General features: G+C 40.4%; 1 protein-coding gene across 1 annotated transcript in view; it reads left to right on the forward strand.

The window, feature by feature from the left end:
* The first annotated feature begins 853 nt into the window (after positions 1-853).
* The window catches only part of CCDC80 (coiled-coil domain containing 80), a 32,367-nt gene continuing 9,902 nt past the window's right edge, over positions 854-23,318 (forward strand). Inside the window, exons 1-5 of the mRNA XM_055125190.1 lie at positions 854-984; positions 1,428-3,325; positions 11,433-11,589; positions 20,277-20,413; positions 22,332-22,480. Coding sequence (XP_054981165.1) covers positions 1,439-3,325; positions 11,433-11,589; positions 20,277-20,413; positions 22,332-22,480 — 2,330 coding nt within the window. The 5' untranslated portion in view covers positions 854-984; positions 1,428-1,438. The remainder of the gene's footprint in view (positions 985-1,427; positions 3,326-11,432; positions 11,590-20,276; positions 20,414-22,331; positions 22,481-23,318) is intronic.

Raw genomic sequence — 23,318 nt, forward strand, 5'->3', positions numbered from 1 at the left:
TGAGGATTTTCCCTTTTTCAAAGTACAGCTAGCAAGAGAAAGTCTCCTGGTGATTTGGTATAGAAGGGGTTAAGTCTGCAGCCATCCTATTCTAAAGTGATTTATGATGATGTGTAGTGTTTCAAAACTCTCCCCCACCCCAAAGAACAGCTCTCACCCTCCCTTCCCTACCCTACCCTACCAACTCTCTCTCAACTCGCTGAAATGAGAAGGAGGCGGTGTTTTGCTGATCTGTTAAATTCTTAGTGAAGTTTCCTTGATTTCCAGTGGCTGCTGTTGTTTGAATTTGGTTTGGATCAAAACTAAAGTTGTCCTGGCATTTCTGGGACTGAATCCAGGCAAGAGGAAGGAGAAAAAGAAGGAAGGGGGAAAAAAGGAGAAGGAGGCAAAAAAGAAATAGGTGGGAAGAAATAAAGAGACAAGAAACGCAGAAAGAGGGGGAAAAGTCCTGTTTCAACATCACATTCCTGTGTTTTCCCTCAGCCTGGAAAACATATTAATCCCTGTGCTTTTACGCCTGAGACAAAGAGACTGAGCCGGACTGTGGGAGAACGAGTGATAAGAAGGTTCCTGAACTCTCCAAAGAGAAAGAGCAAGATTCCAAAATAGCTGGGGCTCCACATTAAGGAACATCCTGAGTCAGCACGGGGACTGACACTGCAGACACAAGACCGGCAGAGGTTCGGGACAAATGGAGATGCAAAGATTTCAAAAGACCGCTCTTTTCACCTCATCTTACTTGTCAAGAAGGTAAAAAGTCACAGCCAGGAAGAAAAGAAGAAAGCAACTGGGTTCTCAGGTCGCGACAGGCTGTGGGTCTGGGGTGTTACTTTGGGAGCCGGAGCGAGGCACACCCTCTCCCCCTTTGTATCTCTCAGCCTTGAGCAGGAGAAAGAGGGAAAGTGTTGCATCTAGGAAACTGTCCTGGGACCACACTTCAGATTGCTTTGAAACCCTCTGCATTCCATCTCTATGAGCCACAATGTAAGTGTGTAACTTTTTCTGTCTTTGTGTGTGTGTATGTCTGTGTGTGTATCTGTGTGTGTCTATGTGTATCTATGTGTGTTTCTTTGTTGTTTGCGTGAAGAAATGAAATGTAGATATTGTCATATTTAATAGGATCCCTGCGCAGTCTCTCTGAAGATTCAGGGAGCCCGTGGAAATAGTGCGAGCACGTTTTGAGCATGTTTAATGTAGCTGTCTCTGGGAAGCATCGGCAAATTTTAGGCGCTTCAAAGCAGCAGGATTTCATCTGATTTTCCATTCCCTGACCTCCCTTCTTTTTTAAAAAACATCCCTTCCCCCTCTCCTTGTCCAAGTTAGAGAAAGAGAAAATGCCCAGCCAGCCCTGTTTGCAATTAAATAATTTTCTTCCTTCCCTCACTCCCCCATTCCTTTTCTGCCTCTGGACCTGCCGCCTCCCCCAGTGGACTGCACAATGACGCGAAGAATGGGACCCAGTTGGACCATGCTGTTGGCAGTATGGCTGGTGTGCAGCTCGGAATCCCACGCGCAGGCCACGAACCGGGGGAGTCACGGAAGCCGCAGAGCACCCCTCTTTCCCCCTGCCAACGGTAGGCCGGCCGGGTTTCTGAGGCACACGGGGAGGTCTCAGGGCATGGGGAGAACCACTGCGGCAGAAGCCAACCTTCAGCCTCTCCCCAGAAGAAGCATGCCAGTAATGAGGATAGCCCGGACTACGGCGGTGCCAGCCCCGGGGGGTCTGCGGGGGGCCCCGGAGAGACCCGAGCAGAGACCCCACCCAGCCAGGAACCCAGCCCGGGAGATGGTCCGAGACGAGGGCTCCTCGGCTCGCACGCGGATGCTGCGCTTCCCCTCGAGCTCCAGCTCCCCCAACATCCTGGCCAGCTTCGCAGGGAAGAACCGCGTGTGGGTCATCTCGGCCCCACACGCGTCCGACGGTTACTACCGCCTGATGATGAGCCTCCTGAAGGACGACGTGTACTGCGAGCTGGCCGAGAGGCACATCCAGCAGATCGTGCTGTTCCACGAGGCGGGCGAGGAAGGCGGCCAGGTGCGCCGCATCACCAGCGAGGGCCGCGTGCTCGAGCAGCGCCTGGAGCCCGGCCTGGTCCCCAAGCTCATGAGCTTCCTGAAACTGGAGAAGGGCAAGTTCGGCATGGTGCTGCTGAAGAAGACGCTGCAGGTGGAGGAGCGCTACCCGTATCCCGTCCGGCTGGAGGCCCTGTACGAGCTCATTGACCAGGGCCCCATCCGCAAGATAGAGAAGATCCGCCAGAAGGGCTTCGTGCAGAAGTGCAAGGCGTCGGGGCTGGAGGGCCAGGTGGTGCAGGAGGACGCCGCGCCGGAGGCAGGGAGGCCAGGCCTGAGCGCCGAGAAGAGGAAGGAGGAGCCGAGGCGGGCGCAGGTGGCCCCCACGCGCAAGGTCTGGAGGAAGCCCGCCACCACGACGGCCGCCTCCCCCGCCCCGTCCCCGACACCCAGGGTCACCACCCTGCCCCCTGCGCCGGCCACCACAGCCACTCGGACCACCTCGCGGGCGGTCACCGTCGCTGCAAGGCCCACCCCCATCACCACCACCACCACCACCACTGCCACCACCACCACCACCACGTTCTTTCCCACCACGCAGAGGCCCTGGACAGCCCGGGCCCACCCTCCCTTAGACACGCACAGGGCCCCGGCTACCGCCGAAGTGACCACTGTCGGGGGGCCGGCGCCTGCGGAGACTCTCTCCCCTCCTCCCCGTAAGGAGGCCCCCCGCGAGAGGCCGCAGAACACCCGGAGGCCCGGCAAGACCCCGGGCCTGGAGAGCATCCCCAGCGCCCCTCCCGCCACCGGTTCGGAGCACAGCCCCCGAGGGGGCGCCGGCCGCGTGCGGGACAACCGCACCGACCGGCGGGAGCCCAAGGCGGGGCCGCACAAGCCCCCCAAGACCAAGCCCCCCAAAAGGAAGGCCCAAGACAAGCTGCTCAGCAACGAGTACGAGGATAAATACGACCCGGGTGGGCCCACGGCCTCGCAGCTGGAGGAGGAGCTGCAGGTGGGCAATGTCCCCCCCCAGAAAGCCAAGGAGTCCAGAAAGCACGAGAAGCTCGAGAAAGCCGAGAAGGAGAAGAAGAAAAAGGTCAAGCAGGAGAAAGCGGACAGGTTGCTCAAGAGTGAGAAGCCGGGGAAGAAGGTGGAGAAGAAGAACAAGCCCGAGAAGGAAAAGAGCAAGAAGAAGGCAGGCAAAGGGGAGCAGGAGGGCTACGCGAAGCCCCCCGGCAAACACTTCCCGCAGGGCCCCAGGAAGGCCGTGACTGACCTGCTGGGGCTCTTTGAAGGCAAACGAAGGCTCCTAGTAAGTGAATTTCTCCTCAGTGTCGTTGTTGCTGTGTTGGTGTTGGGGATGTGTGTGTTCCTGGGTTGTTATTTTTCTAGAATCTCATTGTTCAAAGGGCAAAGCTGTGCTGTTTCTTTCTTTTTTTTTCTTTTTGGGTCACACCCAGCGACGCACAGGGGTTACTTTTGGCAGTGCTCAGGGGACCATATGAGATGCTGGGAATCGAACCTGGGTCGGCCGTGTGCAAGGCAAATGCTCTACCCCCTATGCCATTGCTCCAGCCCCTATCCTGTGTGAAGAGACCAGGAGGTTTGTCAGCAAAGGGCAGCTGGGTCAGCCGTCCCCTGTCTAATTGGATGCGTTAGGAACCTCTTCCACACAAACTCCCAGCTCTGAGAGTCTGAATGTCTGGGGGTCCTTCTGGAGGATGCATATCTGAGGTCAGAAGTCAGTGTCTTCCAGATTCTAGTTCCTTTTTTTCCAGGGGCTGTTCTGAATTCTAGCCTCTGTATCAAATGCAAATAATGAAGGAGTTAGTAGGCACCCATTCCATTTATAACTTGGAAAAGGGGGTTTCTCTCTGTGAGCCTAGGAGCTTGAAATCTAATGTTTGGGTAAAGAGCAAGGCACCTTCTTTGCCTCTGAATTCAGCCTGTATCAATAATTGGAACACTTCAATGGAGACAAGCTGTGTGTGAGTTGGGGGAGGATGTCCAGGGGAGGGGAGAGAAAAAGGGAGAGAGAGAGAGAGAGACAGAGACAGAGAGACACAGAGGGAGGGGCAGAGAGAGACAGAGTGTGACAGAAACAGAGACAGAAGGGCTATTTCTTTGAGATCTTCACAAATACTTGTACGTGAGCTGACTGAAATCTCTTAGAGGCTGCCTCCACCATCACTACACAAATGCCAATATTAAAGTCAAAAGAATGGGCCAATGAGAGCGAGGCTAGTTGTTTTCATCCTCAATACTCCATAGACCCACATCTGAATTTGGAGTTCAGCTATTGATTTCTCCTGAGCCTCCTTGAAATGAGTGTGTGTGATGTGGGTATCTGTGTGATGTGTTATGATATCTGTGTTATGTATATATATGTGCTATATATGTGGTGTGGTGCGGGTATGAGTGTATGAGTATAAGTTTGGTTGTGTGTGTGTGTGTGGTGTGCTGTGATTCATATGCTCAGTGTGTGACACAGCATGTGTGTGGGATTTATGTGTGTGAGTGCGGGTAATGTGGTGTGCTATGTGTGTGTGGTATATGGGTATCAGTGTAGGTGTATGTGCTGTATGCTGTTGCTTTGTGTGTGGTATGGCGGGGAGGTTATGACTGTGAGTTTGTGTGTTAGGTGTTTGTGGTTTGTATGCTGTGTGTTTGGTGTGGTGTCTGAGAGGTTTGGGGTATAAGGACACATGAGTATGGACATGTGCATGAAAAGAGAAACAAGTGTCCTATTTTTATTTGTGTTTCTGACTGCCATGAATCATAGATCCATCACAGTAGTTCTACTTTGGCCATTACTTGTCACTACCATAACAATAATAACATATACAACTTATATACAATATGTATATGTATTATATGTACATGGTACATATATAATACATATATACTTGTATATAATATATTATGTTATACTATATATTATATATTACACTTATATAAACCTATATATACTTATATATTCTATATACATATGTAATACTATATAAATATATATGTATATAATATATGTGTATAAAATACATATATACTTATTATGTATAATGAGATACATATACGTATGTAATGTATGTATATATTTGTTATTTTCTAAACAAGAGGCTTAAAGTAACTATATAAAGTTAGTTTAGCAGAGAATAGACTGTTCGTTCAAATGATTTTATAGCTGCTTGGTTATATTCAAAATATATAAATTTAAAGGGGGAATGATCCAGTTAGAATAAAGAGAATCTCTGATTTCAGAGCAGAATTCTGTGTGGTACTTGAACATTGGTTAGAGAACATTTGAAAACTGCAAATTGCTGGCTCTGGGGTGTGGGAATGCATTAGTGGTATGCACCATGGCTCTCCTGAGTGCCTAGAACTTTACCCAGCCTGCTAAACATACCACCCAACCCTGACCATTGAGCCAACAGGGAATGCAGAATTCCTCAGGGTCAGGTTCTAAAAGGGGGAAAAGACAACTTGAATAAGATATCAGGATTATAATTACATACTCTTTTGGCAAACACGTTGATTGTCCCTAGCTTTTCAGTCAAAACAAGGGGTTTTCAAACTCTTTCCCTAATATTAGTCATCACCCCCTTTCTTTCATCACCCCCAACTGCCTAAGCCAGGGATTTGGGAACCCAGCTGTGTCTTATCAGATTTTAAAAGTATCCCTGATCATACATTTTGAGCAAATCAAACTCCAGTGACAGCTTCTGCTGATGTCAGGGGAGGCCAAACAGAAATGAGCTGTACTGCCCAGGGCAGTGTTGCTCTCTGGGGCCAATGAGAGAAGCAGATAAGTACCAACAGAAGGTGTTTCCGTCTAGCAGTTCTACCTGTGACAATCATAGAAGAAATAAATGTGTTTTCTGAAGGGCTAATGATATCTAAAATAAGAATGAAGTAGAAAAGACAATGAAAACTCACCTGATGCAATACCCAAAGAGCAAGAAAAGATTGTTTCTCCGGACATTGCAGAGACTAGTGCTTCTGGGTGAAAAAAACATCTATCTTTTTCCCCCTCCTCACTTTTTCCATCCACTGTGAACTGATGTTATTCAGGAAGTTCAGTGATTATATTAATATTTATTAAAACGTAGTACTCTACAAGATGTTCAAGTCCAACCGACAACACATAACTCCCATGGGCTTCAACTTAACTCTTTGCATGCAAATGAAATCGTTCAGCCCATCTTTCCAGTTTTCCAGTACTCTGACATCCAAGTACAATTTATCTTAAACCTCCACTGCTTTCCATTTATTTTATTTCATTCTTTAGGGGTAAAAAAATGCCACCAAATCACTAGAGAAACCATGCAGCAATGGTAGATTGTGGTTGAGTGAAGACACTGCAGGCACCTTAGTAAGTGCAGTGGCTGCAGGTGGAGCCAGGTGTCTATTCTTAGGATAGAGAGAAACTTCCATCTTCTGCCTTTCAGGATTTCAGTGTATCAACAGAAATGGGCTCATCTGCAAGGTGTTTTATTGTGACCTACTGTTTTTTTATTTTTGTATTTCCCTGATTTTATAGATACTAAGCAGAAGTTTTGGGTTTTTTTTTGTTTTTTGTTTCTTTTCTAGATTTTGGGTCACACCCAGCAATGCACAGGGATTACTCCTGGCTCATGCACTCAGGAATTACTCCTGGCAGTGCTCAGGGGACCATATGAGATGCTGGGAATCGAAACTGGTTCGGCCTCGTGCATGCAAATGCCCTGCCCGCTGTGCTATCACTCCAGCCCCCCAGGCAGAAGTTTTGAGAAGTGTTTTAAGGATATAGCTAACATGTAGCAAAGCCTGAATTATAAAACATAGCTTTTTGATTTGAAAACTCATGATCAAGTCTTCCCTTCTCCTTTCTATTTTGCTGAGAGTAAGTGATTTCCCACTTGCTTATGTAATAAAGTGAGGGGGGGGGAAATTAGAAATTATCCTAGAAATTATATTGGTATTTAATAAAAATCATTTAAAATTCATTTTCAACCAACATTGACTTGACCAGCTAAATAAGATAAACAATTGTCAATATTTTGTACTAAGAACAAAAGTTGAATTTCTACATTTACTACTCATCTAATTCTCTGCTCTTGAACTTTGGCTTTCCTGGAAGCCAATTGAGAATAACCGATTAGATACTTAATCTTTAAATACCTAATTCTTAAATACCTAATTAACCTAATTATTTTTGGTATTGACAATGGGGAGTATATAGCTAAGATTTATCATTAAATATGGAGCTATGTTCAGAATAGTTGACAAACCATCATTTTGTGCCCTGAGACCTACTTTACTCATCAACTAATAAAAAGTTTCATAATTACTAACCTACTGTTCAAATTCAAGTTTGTGTATGCTTTGCAGACTAAATTGCCGGTAAATCAAGTAGATTATTCCTTTCAATTTTATCCCTGAAAGTTAGAAATAATAATATTAAACTTTTTATTTGATTAAGTTATAGAAAAATATATAACATCTTGTTTTTCTAGCACAGCAGTTGCTTTACTATAGACTACTAGGTTGAATGTTATTTTTCAAATTTCTACAAATATCTAGTGTTTGAGCTTAACACAGTATTGAGAACAATGAATCTTAAAATATCTTCTCCCCTAGGTTCTTCTTACTCTTATTTGCTCCCTTTGCTTGCGCAAATGAATTCTTGTTCCAACAAGTTGGGACAGAAACATGAAAAAGAACCACAGTACAGTTCTAGTTCATGATCCATGTCTTGATTTACTGTCACCAAGCTGGAAAAAGGCCAAGTTCCAAACAACGATGTTTACTTAGAAATTCTAAAATGCTCTTTTGAGGAAGAGAAGCCTAGAAACGCTTACCATTTTGAACATTAAAATACTGCCAGATTAGAAAATAAATTTAGCAGAGATGACAATACACAGGGAAAGATTCCCTGAAATGCGTTCAAATGAACCCTTCCCTCTGCTCTGCAGATCAGAAAGTAGATCAAAATGGCTTGGGAGTTTTATTCATGCACTATTGTGTTCCTGAGACCTCTTCCCTTCTCTCATGGTTCTTTGTCGTTTGAGCAATGCAGGCTAGCATTTGTATTCCTACCCCTTACATAGAAGTGGTGGGACTGGGACTTCAGTGCTTCACAGCTGGGAAAGTATGACATGAATATAAAATATAACATCAGATAAAATAAATTTCAAATGGATGTCAATGAGAACAGTAATTAAAAGGATTAAATTATCGTTTTGAATTAGAAAAGATTTCAAAGGTGATGTTATATTTGAGGAATAACTCAGATTCTGTTAAGGGGGAGGTTGTCTAGGTAAGAATGGTGATAGGGGCTTATGCAGGAAAGTGAGTGAACATGTTTCCTCTTGGTTACACACAGCTTGTACATACACACAGTCACACTTATACTAGTTCTATTTTTCTCTCAGTTTTACCCTCAGTCATTACTTCATACCCTCAGTATGAAGTTCACAGGAAGTTGTTCATTGTAAAGATGAAAAAAGTAAGATTTGTAATATTAAAGGGCTTTGTGATGCTATTATAAACAAACTGGACTTAAACTTAGCCTGAAATGCAGGCCCTCCAATTTTGATTGCAGCTATCTATTTTAGATGCCATTCTGCCAAAATTATGTTTATTTCACTTTTAGACCTTTTAGGTAGTGTGGTAAAGAGGTCATGGAAGGGAAGAGTAAAGACAAAATATAGGTCAGAGAGAGGTTGTGGAGGACCAGGTTGTGGAGGCCCAAGCTAGGAAATGAGTCACGCTAAATAAATGTCAACACACAGGTGGGTTATGCCTTCCTGGTGGCAAAGGCTATGAGGTAAAAATAAACATCAGAACTATTTATTTAAATGCAATATCCACTGATTTTATGTGGTCTAGTGCCACTATGTTCAGAGATTCCTAGAAGAAATTAATAAGAAGATGATGAGATTCTGTATGATTCTATATTGTCTGAAATTTTAAATGATCTACCAGAGGGAGAAGAAAACCAGAGGAAGAGTTGAGAACTCTTGAAACTCCATCATATCAAAGTTCATCTAGGTCTATCTGTTAAGGTTTCATGGAGAACTATGAGAAGAATAAAATAGAGTCTATATTTGGATCCACAGTAAAAAAAAGTTATAATTATGAATTATCTAGTACCTGAAAAACTTTCTAGAGCTAGAGATTCCTCTAAATACATTATAAATATGAGTTTACCCTTATTTTGTAATAGAGTTTAAAATCATTAGTAATACACTTTTCTTTCAGCTTTGTTTAAACTATTTTATATTTTCACTTAAACATTCATTTTATTTATTTCAAATTAATGCGTTATGAGCAAAGAAAGTAAAACCTAAAATATAGTAATGAAAAATAAAGCTAAAAGGTTTGTGCTAACATCTAGACCTGAAAAAATATTTTCAAATGTCATAGAGCTAATTACACACTAGCAAGCAAATACAAAATACCATCACTAGGTCTTTTAATAGCCACCTTAAATTTTTTAAGGTTAAGTATGAATCAATGCATCAATTTTGGGAGAATACACCCTAAAACAAACATTTCCTACCCACCCTGTCTTTCCAAACAAGCAAATAAACACAAACTCAAAAATAGGTGTATCATATTTATATAAATAATTAAATTACCTAGGAAAAAATAACTTCATCCTGTAAAATCTTTGTTACTGTTCCAATCAAATTCTATTGAACACATTTTGGTTTCCAAAGGGAGAGTATTTTGTTAAGGCTAGAGAATTCAATAAAAGAGAAAGTTCCAGGCAAGGTTATTGTCCCACTGAACCATGGTAAGCTAGTAATGACAAACTTCATAAATATTTATAAGACTAGATTGGTAAAAAGAAAAGTGACTGACAAATTTGAATGTAATCAGATCCAGAAAGTGTTTACAGAAAGTAATATAGAGAGGCTGGTCTTTGAGTTCAAGGGTTAATCAGCAGAGTTACTAGCATCCATTGTACACAATAGCCTTGTGAGTTTTTAAGGATTAGAGAGGTCAGAAGGTTTTAATCAGGGGCCAGAGCGATAGCACAGTGGGTAGGGCATTTGCCTTGCACGCAGCTGACCTGGGTTAGATCCCCGGCATCCCATATGGTCCCCCAAGCACTGCCAGGAGTGGTTCCAGAGTGCAAAGCCAGGAGTAACCCCTGAGCATCGCTGGGTGTGACCCAAAAAAGAAAAAAAAAGGTTTTAATCATTATGAAAAGAATTCATATCATCCCATTTCCGGGATGAACATTGGCATGCTCATCTACCAATAGAGTGTGGTATATAGTTCATATTTCTACTCAGGGAAAATCTAGTAAAATTAGCAAGGACTAACACAAAGAAAAATAAAAACAAACACAGGTAGAAAAGTAAGACACTTACCTTGCATACAGTCAATCAGATTCAATCCCAGGCACCCCACATGGTCCCTGAAACTTCCAGTAGGAGTAATCCCTGGGTACAGATCCAGGAGTAAACCCAAAACATTGCCCAGTGTGACCACCAAACAACAATAAATTTTAAAAAAGGAGAAAGATATATGGAATTATATAACAAACAAACAATCCAGATTTGAAATGTAAAAAATATAAGTTTGAAAGAGAAAAATCCATTCTACTAGAATACTCCAATATCAAAAATGTACAACACAAGCCCTTTGCAGATCCAGTGTGACAATAAACATATTCTAGTCGGTAATGTGTAGGACAAAAGGTGACCAATAATCTTTGCATAAACTTACCTCAAAAAAATTCTAAAATATAGGCCATAATTACCAAGGTCTGGGTGTCAAATTCTTTCAACCTTCTGAGACATGATGTAATAATGTAGCCACTAAATTCACAGATGTCTGAGAAACCAGTTAGGCTAATGAGGAGAAAAATGGGGCAAACATTTATTGAACAGTTGTTAAGTACCAATAATGCATATAATGTTTACAACAGCCTTGTAAATGAAGTTTTTTTCTCTGGAAGAGTTCACAAAAAAGAAAATAAGATGCATAGATGGGGCTGGAGTGATAGTATGGCAGGTTTGGCGCTTGCCTTGCACACAGCTGACCTGGGTTCCATTTCCAGCACCCCATCTGGTTCCCTGAGCACCCCCAGGAGTAATCCCTGAGTGCAGAAGTAACCCTGAGCACCGCTAGGTGTGGCCCAAACACTGCCCCCCACCTCAAGAAGACACATAGAAATGAGAAATAAGAACAAAAAATGGAAATGAGTTGAAAAATCTAAGCTTTCTGAGTTCATTAAAAAGGAAAAAAAAACAAACCCTTTTCAAATAATCTTTTAAAATCATAATTATACTAAATCTTCAACAGAGAAGTTCAGTTTAGTTGGTAAGTTACTAGTAGCCCTTTATTTCAAATAATGTCCTTAGATTTTGTCTCAGTGTGACATTATAACTATTAATTAATATTTTATTGCCTTTGCCTGTCTCCAGCTTATCACTGCTCCGAAGGCTGAGAACAACATGTATGTACAACAGCGAGATGAATATCTGGAAAGTTTCTGCAAGATGGCCACCAGGAAAGTCTCTGTGATCACCATCTTCGGCCCTGTCAACAATAGCACCATGAAAATCGACCACTTCCAGCTAGGTTCTCTTAAATATTTCAATACCTTTATTATTTTTGTTCTTATATCTAAGAGGAGGCAAATTCTAAGGTACAGGTCTGTGGGAAATCTGTAGCACTATTGTCCCATTGTTCATCGATCTGCTGGAGCAGGCACCAGTAACATCTCCATTGTGAGACTTGTTGTTACTGTTTTTGGCATACGGAATATGCCACGGGGAGCTTGCCAGGCTCTGCTGTGCGGGCAGGATACTCTCGGTAGCTTGCCAGGCTCTCCGAGAGGGACGGAGGAATTGATCCTGGGTCGGCCGCATGCAAGGCAAATGTCCTACCCGCTGTGTTATCACTCCAGTCCTTATATCACTATATTTGCCATACTTGCCACATGTTAATAAAATATTAGTTTGAGTGATAAAACATCTCTGAACTACACTCTCACCTTTGTTCTAAGTAATGGACTCATTTTCCCCTTTGAGAAAATGCTAAGAATATACTCTACCCCAGCCTTAGATCTTTATACAATGGAGGCTTTTATTTATTAATATATTTTAGCTTAAGTGGGACTTGTTCTAAAATTGTGTGTAGGTTTTTGTGTGTGAGTCTGCGTGGTAAAGGATGGGGCATCAAAAGAAGAAAATTTAGATATCCAGAAGTCTCTTTTTGTTGTGGTAAAAAAAAAAGTCAATTTATTGAAATTTTTGCACTTGAAAATGAAAAACATGCAAATTCTCTGAGTTTCAAAAATCAGTAAGGTGTAGAAAAGTGCCATTCCTGGTGTTCCTCAGAGTAGTACCAGGAGTGATCCCTGAGTGCAGAGCTAGGAGCAACCCCTGATTACTGCCAGGTGTGGCCCAAACGTTGACTACCCCCCACCAAAAAAAAAAAAAAAGACACATTGATGAGGGAAGAACTGGAAGGTTTTTGATCACTTCCTTTAGGATTCTGAGTCTTTTGCCTGTAACCATTATCCTACGGGGCACCCATTTCCTAATAGGGACCTTCCAAACCTAAAAGCATTTGATTCTGGTGAGACAAGGGGGCAGGAGATTAATGAGGCTGAAACAAGCTGTTCAGCTAAATGAAAGGTCACTGAAAATATGGACTAAGCTGCACCCAAGTTCTTTTGGAAAGTAAAAGAATTTGGCTAGATGTAGAGATTTCACAATTTTTATGTTAATGATGCGTGAGACTTATGAGGCATACAGTTCAGAGTTGGGCAACTGAGATCAAATTTATTATGGCTCTCATGGGAACATTACAAGACTTACTGTGAATAGTTAAGCCTCATAGTCAGAAGCTCCCAATCTGCCCTACACAGTTTTCTTTTTTTAATAAATATTCCACCTCTGGGACATTGCCATATGTTTTTTATATACATTTTCTATTGTTTTTATTGTCTGTTCACAATAATTAAAATCACCCCCAGTCTATCATTTTCTTATTATGCATGTAGCACTGTAGCACTGTTGTCCCATTGTTCATCGATCTGCTGGAGCAGGCACCAGTAACATCTCCATTGTGAGACTTGTTACTGTTTTTGACATATCAAATATGCCACAGGGAGCTTGCCAGACTCTGCCGTGCAGGTGGGATACTCTCGGTAGCTTGCTGGGCTCTCCGAGAGGGATGAAGGAATTCAACCCGGGTCGGCTGCGTGCAAGGCAAATGCTCTACCTGCTGTGCTATCGCTCCAGTCCTTATTATGATTATGCATATTATTCATAAAATGTATTTTATATGAAAACATCTTAAATTATACAAATCATATTTTCTCCATGAGCTAACATTTAACTTCAATATATATATAACATTAGCTCACAAATTTTTCTGTTATGTAATCTTTGTAAAGTTAAAATAACTTATAATTATGTCTTGATAATGTCAATTTGATTGAATATGGTTGAAATTCAAAACCACATTTTTTTTACTGTAGTTTAAAATTCTCATGAGTTATACACTCCTAACAGGTTTTTTTTCTTTTCTTTTTTGGTGAATGGGGGGTTTCCCAAGTGATGCTCTGGAAGACTGGAGGCTCCTTTCTGTGTTTCTTAGGTGAAATGGTCCAAGGACATACTGCTTCTGGGATACTGCATGCTAAGCATTCCTATGATGTTTAAAGGACCAGTAATTTAACTGGCACTGACCACATTTGAGGAATGTGTTTTATTTTATTTATTTATTTTTTATTTTACTATATTGAATCACCGTGAGAAAAAAAATACAAAACTTTCAGGTTTAAGTCTCAGTCATACAACGATTAAACCCTCAGCCCTCCACCAGTGCACATGTTCCACCACCAAGAACCCCAATATACCCCCCTCCCACCCAGCCCCCACCTAAGTAGCTAATGATCTTCATTTTATTCTCTATACTTTGAATACATTCAATATTTCAATAGATAACTCACTATTATTGTTTGGAATTTTCCCCCAACAATCAGGCCTGCTGAAAAGGCATCATTTAATAATTTATTTTCATTGCTGAGAATGAAGATTCTATGAGCTCTGGTTTTGGATTTCTGGTGTTTTAGTTCAGTTCACAGTCTAGAGGCATGTCTGTAAGAAGCCACTCTGGGTGCCAAAATGGGTTAGAAGACCTCTTGGATCCTAGTCTGTACGAGCAGAGGGTCTGTTTCACGAGCAGCAGCTCCGGATCTTATCTGGGCCGAGACCGTGGAGGAATGTGTTTTAATTGTTATATTATCCCCATACTCAATGCCCTACCAACATTTTAGATGCACCATTGAGTATTATGGTCTATAAGTAAAAATATATGCAGATCACTAAAGCTTGATCAAATGTAAGGTTTTTGTTCTTCAGTCTATATGTTTATTAGTTTGTCTTTCCTTGAGCTCCAAAGAAAAACAAAGTGCTTCATGTGCAGTGTGGCATCATACATTTTATGGGTCTTGGTTTGTGGATATTAATCCCTGTGCTATATGTGCTATTTAAGTGAGAAAACAATAGCAAAAAATTCATTTTTCAAATCAATATAATTATACAAATAGAAGGTACAAAGAAGCACTGGAGTCAGGATAGTTCAAATTTACAGTCACAAATTATTTCATGTGTGACTTTAAGTAAATTACCTTCTAAATCTCAGCTTAAAAATAATTATTTTGGGGGCTGGAGTGATAGCACAGCGGGTAGGGCGGTTGCCTTGCACGTGGCCGACCCGGGTTCAATTCCTAGCATTCCATATGGTCCCCTGAGCACGCCAGGAGTAATTCCTGAGTGCAGAGCCAGGAGTAACCCTTGTGCATCAGTGAGTGTGACCCAAAAAGAAAAAAAATTATCTTTGTCAGGCTGTGGTGGGGATTTAATAAGATAATATGTGTAAACATCTGTCCAATTGTCATAATGGATAATTTCTAAAAAGCATCTAGGGAGCAATAATTTGTCAGAAATTACTAGAGCACCTATAATTGGGAAGTACTTATCACTATGTTATGCTAATTACAGAATGCTCACAGTAACCCCATCACAACTGCTTCTTGAGGTCAGATTGCATTCTACCCTGGTAATAAAGCTGACAGTCAAAAAACTAATCCTATAAAGCCACATATTTAGCGGTTAACTAGAATCCAACAGTTAGCTTCCTGTATTTACATATAGCAACATCGGGCATTTAGCTTAATTATAATCCAAATGTCTAGAGAGGAAGTAGGCATTAGTCTAGGACAGAACTGGTGCTGGCTAAAGATGAAAGTCCTCTTCCACCAGGTGTTCTTGGTGTCAAATATGTTAACCACCAACTCTGGCACAAAGATTTAGCATTCCTTATTTCAGAGGAGTTTGGAAAAATCATCAAGCCTTCCACCTCAACCTTTATATGATCCTAACTGCTAGAAGCATCTGGTGCTGCCTTGGCTAATTTTTTAGCATTAATCCTGCTCTTTTCTCGGACATCTGGATTGAATATAAACTGTAGAGGGACTGAAGTTTTCTTTTCTGCCATATTGGAATCAAGTAGTGTGATCTGGGTGTTTGGCTGCTTGGACGTGATTTGTGGGCCTTTCATTTTGTTCCTCAGCTAATTCCTGGAAGGCCTTTCTGTCCTTGTGTCATGTCCCAGGTTACCCTTATTGGAAAGACTAATATTTTCAGCCAAGTGTGAGAGTCAGCCATGGGAAAATAGGAGTTGGCATTCACCGGGTTCTCAGTGAACCAAACTCCAGCCTTGACTAATCTTTAGCTGAAAGTCTATTGCATGGCTTTACTTTCCTTAAAAATAAATCAAGCACTCTCTACACTTCCAGATATTTACTGAGCCTTAAAAGTAGAGACTTATATCCAACTGTATTGTGGGATAGCCTCATCAACTGTTTCACCTTGTTAAATATGTTTGAGTCTTCATTGATAAAGTATAAGCACAAAGGAAATTACCTTAAGGCATCAGACATTAACTTAATAAAAAGCTATCTATAAACATGATAAAATTCCCATGCAGAATAAACCCATCTGGTTTAGTTAGTCCAAAGTATATTTATGTTAGGATGACAATAAATGAAGTTGCTCTTAATGATTAGTAGCATTGATCTGGGACAGAAATATTGTTTTATAAATATATTGATAGTATACACAGTATGTCAGATAAAAAGTTGTTGGATAAAGGCCCTTGAATGCAAAATAAAAAAGAAATCAAGTGAACACTTAGTAGGCATATTTCTTTGTTATCAAAATATAGGGAAGATATATACATGTGTATGCATGTATATGAGTATGTGCATATCACTGTATCACTGTCACTGTCATCCCGTTGCTCATCAATTTGCTCAAGCAGGCACCAGTAACATCTCCAGTGTGAGACTTGTTACTGCTTTTGGCATATCGAATATGCCACGGGGAGCTTGCCAGGCTCTGCCGTGTGGGCGGGATACTCTCAGTAGCTTGCTGGGCTCTCCAAGAGGAACGGAGGAATTGAACACAGGTCAGCCACGTGCGAGGCAAATGCCCTACCTGCTGTGCTATCGCTCCAGCCCACATAGATATGTATATTTATATATGTATATGTGTATAGCACTTACATATATATATATATTATACTCATATATAAGTTTGATGTCACACACTGCTCAGAGACTACTCCTGGCTATTTGCTACAGGATGACTCCTGGTGGTACCAGGGAGCAAACACAGGTTGACCACTTGTAAGAAAATCACCTTCACTCCTGTACTATCTCTTTAGCCCCGGGAGAAAAATGTTTTGAGTCTATGGAGTACACAAATTTTTGTGTTCTGCTTGTTTGTTTGTTTATTTGTGTTTGGGATCTATACCTGACAGAGCTTAGGGCTCATTGCTAGAGGTGCTGCAGGACCATATTTGGCACCAGGATCAAACCAAGGTCTGCTGTGTCCAAGACAAACATTTTACTTGTTGTACTCTTTCTCTGCTCCACTGAGCACCAAATTTTAAGGAATAGAACATACAGGACATTTTTAGGGAAATTGTAAATTTTAATAACTTTTTCTGAGGAAAAGAGTCGGGTAAAATAGAGGATGGGAATGTGGCAACATGGACAGAAAGTATTCATTATTTATGTAGAATTCCTAGGCAAAATTTTAAAGTGTTATTTAAATGAGCATGATCAAATATATTTCAGCCCCAAACATTCTTTCCACCTGATACTGTTAAGAGAATTATTCTTTAAAGACACGACTCCCAACCTTTGGGGGCCAGAGCAATAATAGTACAGCTGGGTAGGGCATTTACCTGGATGCGGCTAACCCGGGTTCAATCACTGGCATCCTGTGGTCCCCCAAGTAATGCCAAGAGTAATTCTTGAGTGCACAGCCAGGAGTAACCCTTTAGCATCGCCAGGTGTGACCCAAAAGCCAAAAAAAAAAAAAAAGACTCACAACCCCATAAGGATCCATATGCAAAATGCAAAAACGCTAAGACTGGGAAAGAGCAGGAGTTCACAGGGCAGCTCCAGGTTCAAGTGTCCTAAGCACTGCCAAATTAGCCCCGATAGCTGGGAAGCCCCCTCCCCCCCAAAGGAAATATTTAAATCAAGATTCAAATATACTGCCTTCTCTTGGGACCACCTGTAAAACCAGCCAACTTCTCTTATCAGTGTCGACAATGCCATGCCTGGTAGCTGCCTCTGTAGGTCTTTTTACCCTGTGCTGGGAGACCAGGATGCACGAGTGATCATATTTCTAGACACTGATTGTGATATTTTCTATTTATTCAGACTTTTATGTCTCAGTCACTCTGCGTCGCAGAGGCTGGAGAGCCTGTCATCCCCTAACCTTCATCTTCTGTCCACACGGTTTATATACTAAGTGTGTAAGCCTCAAGATCAATCTCTGACTACCAAGTAGTGGAAATCTGATAAAGGGGAAGAGTTGGGTCACAACTGATTGTGCTCAGGGCTTACTGCAGGTGGTGCCCGGGTCAGTCACAAGTAAGGCTGTGTTACGTCTGTACTATCTCTCTAGCTCCAGAACATAGAGTGGAGGGATGAAAGTGAAAACTTGGCACTGTTTTTGGAATCTACTACAAATTTTTGGACTCCGACTTCTTTCTGTCACCTAGTCTTCCTTTCTTCCTACCATTCAACAGTTTCCAACATTTTATCTGTTAAGTAGATGCTAATTTTTATTCTAACCAGAAAATTGAACTCTGTTCAACTTAATTATCTCTGAATCCAATACCAAGCACAAAATTACCCCCAAACACTGGCAATTAAATTTTGTTAAAGAAAAACAGGAAATGAATATATGTTGGATATTAAAAATAGCAATTCCTATGTCCAAGATAAAATATCATGTATAAGTTTTTAAAAATATTAATTATGAAGTCATTTTAAAGATCATTTAAAATTATTTTATTCTTCTGGTTGTTGTTCCTGTAAACCACTAAGCAAAATACTCAGTTCTAAAAATGTAAGTGGATGGGGGCTGGAGCGATAGCACAGCGGGGAGGGCGTTTGCCTTGCACGCAGCCGACCTGGGTTCTATTCCCAGCATCCCATATGGTCCCCTGAGCACTACTAGGGGTAATTCCTGAGTGCAGAGCCAGGAGTAACCCCTGTGCATCACCGGGTGTGACCCAAAAAGCCAAAAAAAAAAGTAAAAAAAAATTAAAATGTAAGTGGACATGCTGAGTAAAATCTCTGGAATCTTCTATCTAACTTCTTCTCAGTCTCCAGAAATAGCCATGTAATCAGTTGTAGGTCCTTCTGCACACTTTTTTTGGTGCTTATTCTCGTATCATTTTCTTTGCCTTACTTCCTTTTAATCAAGAATAAAGTTCTACTACAACTGTTTACAGAGAGATATACTAAACAAAAAAACTGACTAGGTGGGCCTAGGAATTCTTTTAAATTCAGTCTTAATAAAAGCAAATAAAAATGTGCACCTGAAATTTGTATATGTATGAGGTATAATCATTTTGCAGATATTAGTTGGTCCTTTCATAGTTTTGCGGTTCCCATAGTTTTTTATTCACCTTCATCAAAAATATTATTTTGAGAGAGAACAAGTTATTTCTCCTTTCATTTTAAGCTGCTAGGGGAAATTAGATCTTTGTGAATACATTTCTAATGAGCTTAGTTAAAAAAAAGAGATAATTTGTAACTATAATAGTTTATCAGTCAAATATCCATGAACTGTGGTAGTCAAGCTATATGACCGCTGTATCTGCAAAATCTTGCTTATTTCCACTATAGTCTTACTCATTGGGTAGCAGTGTTGACAACCCTTAGATTCTATGTATTAATATAGCACTTGTTGAGTAATTGATTAGTTTTATTTGTCCAAATATTTTTTGCTCTTAAAAGTTTTAGTATGTTGGAAGAAAATACTGTGCTGGAGGGAAACTCTATGGGGATGGAAAAAGGAGATTAAACTCTCATCATTTTCAAAATGCTTTCCAGACATAGGAATTCCCATCTTCATATTTCCTTTAACTCAATGACATCACCAGGAACTATTTTTAATTATAACTATTTATAGGGATAATATTTGAAAGAATGCATAATAGATAAAAATTTCCATTTGGTAATATTTTTCTTGAAATTCTCTTTGTTTGCATTTTAAAAATTATAAACAGTTTAATGTTTTTGGTGCCAAATGTGATCAGTTTTGAACACACTTTTAATTTTTCTCAATAGCAATGATAAGGTTTGCTGAATCTCAAAGTGACTCTAACAAAGTGGTGGAATAAACACAAATAGTAGACTTAACTGAATAATTAAAACAAATCATGTTTTTAAATAAAATAAAACTTAACAAAGTATCTGGGTCTAGTTCCCTGCTGAGTTAGGTTGATGATTCATTCCAAGACAGACTTGATGAGTTGGTAAATCATCTTCCAGCGATGACTCAGGAACCTTTTTTCTCTGTTCCTTCTGGTTCACTACAAAGAGGATGGCAGAGATGGCGTTTGATAATCTTTAGAAAAATGACTTAAAAATGTTATTGAGTCACTGTGAGACACACAGTTAAAAAGCTGTTCAAGATTGGGTTTCAGTAATACAATGTTACAACAGAAGAGTGACTTTTAATATGAGTTTACCTATTCATTTTTTTATATATTTATGTATTCACTTTAGAAACTTCTGTTAAAACAAAATGTTAGTTGAGTATGTGTAAATAAGTTCTTGTAAATAATTCAGAATGGAAGCCTACAGCTTCCATCCATTCATGTCTAACTATTCTCTGTCTTGTCACAACCAAATTTGTTCATACTTCTTTTGCCTTAAGATAATGAGAAACCTATGCGAGTGGTTGATGATGAGGACTTGGTAGATCAGCATCTTATCAGTGAGCTGAGAAAAGAGTATGGAATGACCTACAATGACTTCTTCATGGTGCTCACAGATTTGGATCTGAGAGTCAAGGTATGGGTTCCTACTTGGGATAATTCAGTACCATTCCTTGGGATTGCAACTCTAAATTTTTGTCAATGACTGTTAGACATGTAACTAAGCACAAAATGTTTCCTAAACAAAAACGTTTTGAAATGGCCCAAATATCCCAACTTGTCCTATAGCATTTGTGTCCCAAAATATGGTCTCTAAAAAAGACTGAGTTGGATGACCTCCTATAGTTCAGATGCTTGATTCAGACTAAATTACTCCAACACTGATGTCATGCATGAAACAGATACTTTTTTAAACAGCTATTATGTGGTAGGTACTGGGGAGAAAAAATGAATAATATTTTGTCTCACACTTCAAGAAAGCTAGGTTTAATATGTCTCTACTTTGGGGAGAACTGAAAGATTACTTCCTGATTCATCATGGACAAAACAGTAGGGATTTAAACCTACCACATGAGTATGTTTAGAGGTGATTGTGCTGAATCATGAACTGTGTCAAGCAGTCATAATAATAATAACGATAACAAAAATAGCTTAGTTTAAATAAGTGCTTTCCTTTAGCACTTACCTCAACTCTTATCAGCCCTTATTTGAAACCACCATGATCAAAAGTAAAATAAGTATATTTTTGCTTCTTAGAGAAAGGATCAAAGATCTAAGGTGATTAAATAACTAATTAAAGGGGCTGGAGAGATAGTAGGGGGTGAAAACATTTAAATGTTTGCCTTGCATGCAGCTGATTCAGGTTAGGTTAGATCCCCGACACTGCCATGGTCCTCCAAGCACTGCAAGGAGTGATCCTTGAGTACAGAGACAGGAGTAAGCCCTGAACACTGCTGGGTGTGGCCCCCAAACATAATAAACTTTCCAGTGAATAATAGCAAACTAGCAAATTCGTCCACCTACTTTGAGTTGAAATTCACACCTACACAGGCTGGCATCAGAGTTCTCGGTCTTAACCATTCTAATATATTGAGAATACATCATATTTACATGAACACTATTACCAAAAACGGCTGCCTGACTTAACAATAGCTTGCTCAATGTGTAGCATTTTATGTATCTGGAAAGAGATCTCTTCATTAATTTATTCCACACTTGGGTTGCTTCATCTCTAATGTGGGAGGTTAGACTAGATCATCCCTAAATCTCTGCCAGTTTTCACATTCTGCAATTTATTGAATTCCCATTAAGGGCATAGCTCCAAGCTATGTTCAGACTGCTTGCTAACTTATGCAGATTATACTCAACCAGCCCCCAAATCCATCTCGGGTTGCTGTTTTAGGTCCAGAGAGTTGGGATCCAAAAAACTGACTTTCATTATCCTTAAGTTGGTTACCAACATTTTTTTTGGAAGATACAAAGCAAACATGAGCTAATTTTAAGTGAGCTTACTCAGTAAAGTAGTCTCTGGGATTCATAGTCTACGTAGATTCCTGATGACCACAGAACATCCCTCCTTCTCGTGGAAAATTCCTCTTATTTCTCAGGTGAAATACACCAACATGTTATTTCATTTGTGTTAGATATAGTGTGTTTTTCACTTTCTTTATAATTGTTTAGTGATCAAGAACCAGCTTAACTATAGAATTAGGAAAGTCAACCTAGGATACATTTTGTGAGGAAAATATGGGACCTTTCCGAAAACAGGAGTGCAGATTTTTATATGATTATATATATTTATAAATAAATATATATGAAACATCAGCATAGGTATTATTGTAGAAGTTTATAAATCTGTTTAGTCTCCTGGTTATGATTTCCCTGAATTCTTCCAGAACTCTGTTGTCTTCTAAATAGAGGAAAGAAGCACACTCAGTGTGTGTGTGTGTGTGTGTGTGTGTGTCTGTGTGTCTGTGTGTGTGTGTGTTTGGTTTGGGGGCTTTTGGACCACACCCAGCTATAATATTATCTACTTTTTATTCATTTTTAACCAGCAATATTATGAGGTGCCTATAGGAATGAAGTCTGTGTTTGATTTGATCGATACTTTCCAGTCCCGAATCAAAGACATGGAAAAGCAGAAGAAGGAGGGAATAGTTTGCAAGGAAGACAAGAAGCAGTCCTTGGAGAACTTCCTATCCAGGTACCCCACCTCAAGAGTTCCCAAGGGGGCAGGAGGGAATTGTTCTGAGTAATCTAATGAATATCCCAAAGGAACACTGGAAAGCTGTAGTACACAATAACCTTTAAATCAGCTTTACAGCACTCTCTGGCCACTGGGCTAAGTCCTGTCCTACTGAGTGTGATTGGGGGTCATCACACTGACTGAATAAACTAACACACTAACCCTCACAAGTCAGAATTCCATATCCTATGCTGAAAAACGGAGTAAGGAAAAACAAAAAAGACCTACCCAATATCACCAAATAAATGTTTAAGCTTAGAGATTATCCCAACCATCCTGTATTTCAAGCAAAAAAGATTCCCCAGAAGCTGACTTTACACTTTAACAATTAGTATCATGTACCTTAAAATTATGAATTCAAAAATCTTAGTTTTCTCGTAAGCATTTAAATTAGACTTCAGTCTCATTATTCTTGTCACTTGTCATCCTGTTGATCTTCGATTGCTCGAGTGGGTGCCAGTAACGTCTCCATTCATCCCCGTCGAGTGCTAGTGTAGCCCAATGGTAGCTGTTCACTCATTATTCTATTTATAACAAAAAACCTTGTATTATCACATTTAAGGAGCTTGAAATAAGGTTACGACTGGCTTGCAAACTCAGCAGTTAACTAGCATTATGTCAGTCATTTTACACTTAATATATTTTTCTCAGTCAAAAAGTAAACAAAACATTTCTGTGTATCTAAATTTTCATGAGTTCAATAGATTCATATTTACAAATATGGTGAATCATTAAAATTTTTCCTTAGATTTTTCCCAACAACCACATAAACTTAAACTAAAAGATTACCAAAATA

The sequence above is a fragment of the Sorex araneus genome, chromosome 2, assembly GCF_027595985.1.
Source record: "Sorex araneus isolate mSorAra2 chromosome 2, mSorAra2.pri, whole genome shotgun sequence".
NCBI classification, from domain to species: domain Eukaryota; kingdom Metazoa; phylum Chordata; class Mammalia; order Eulipotyphla; family Soricidae; genus Sorex; species Sorex araneus.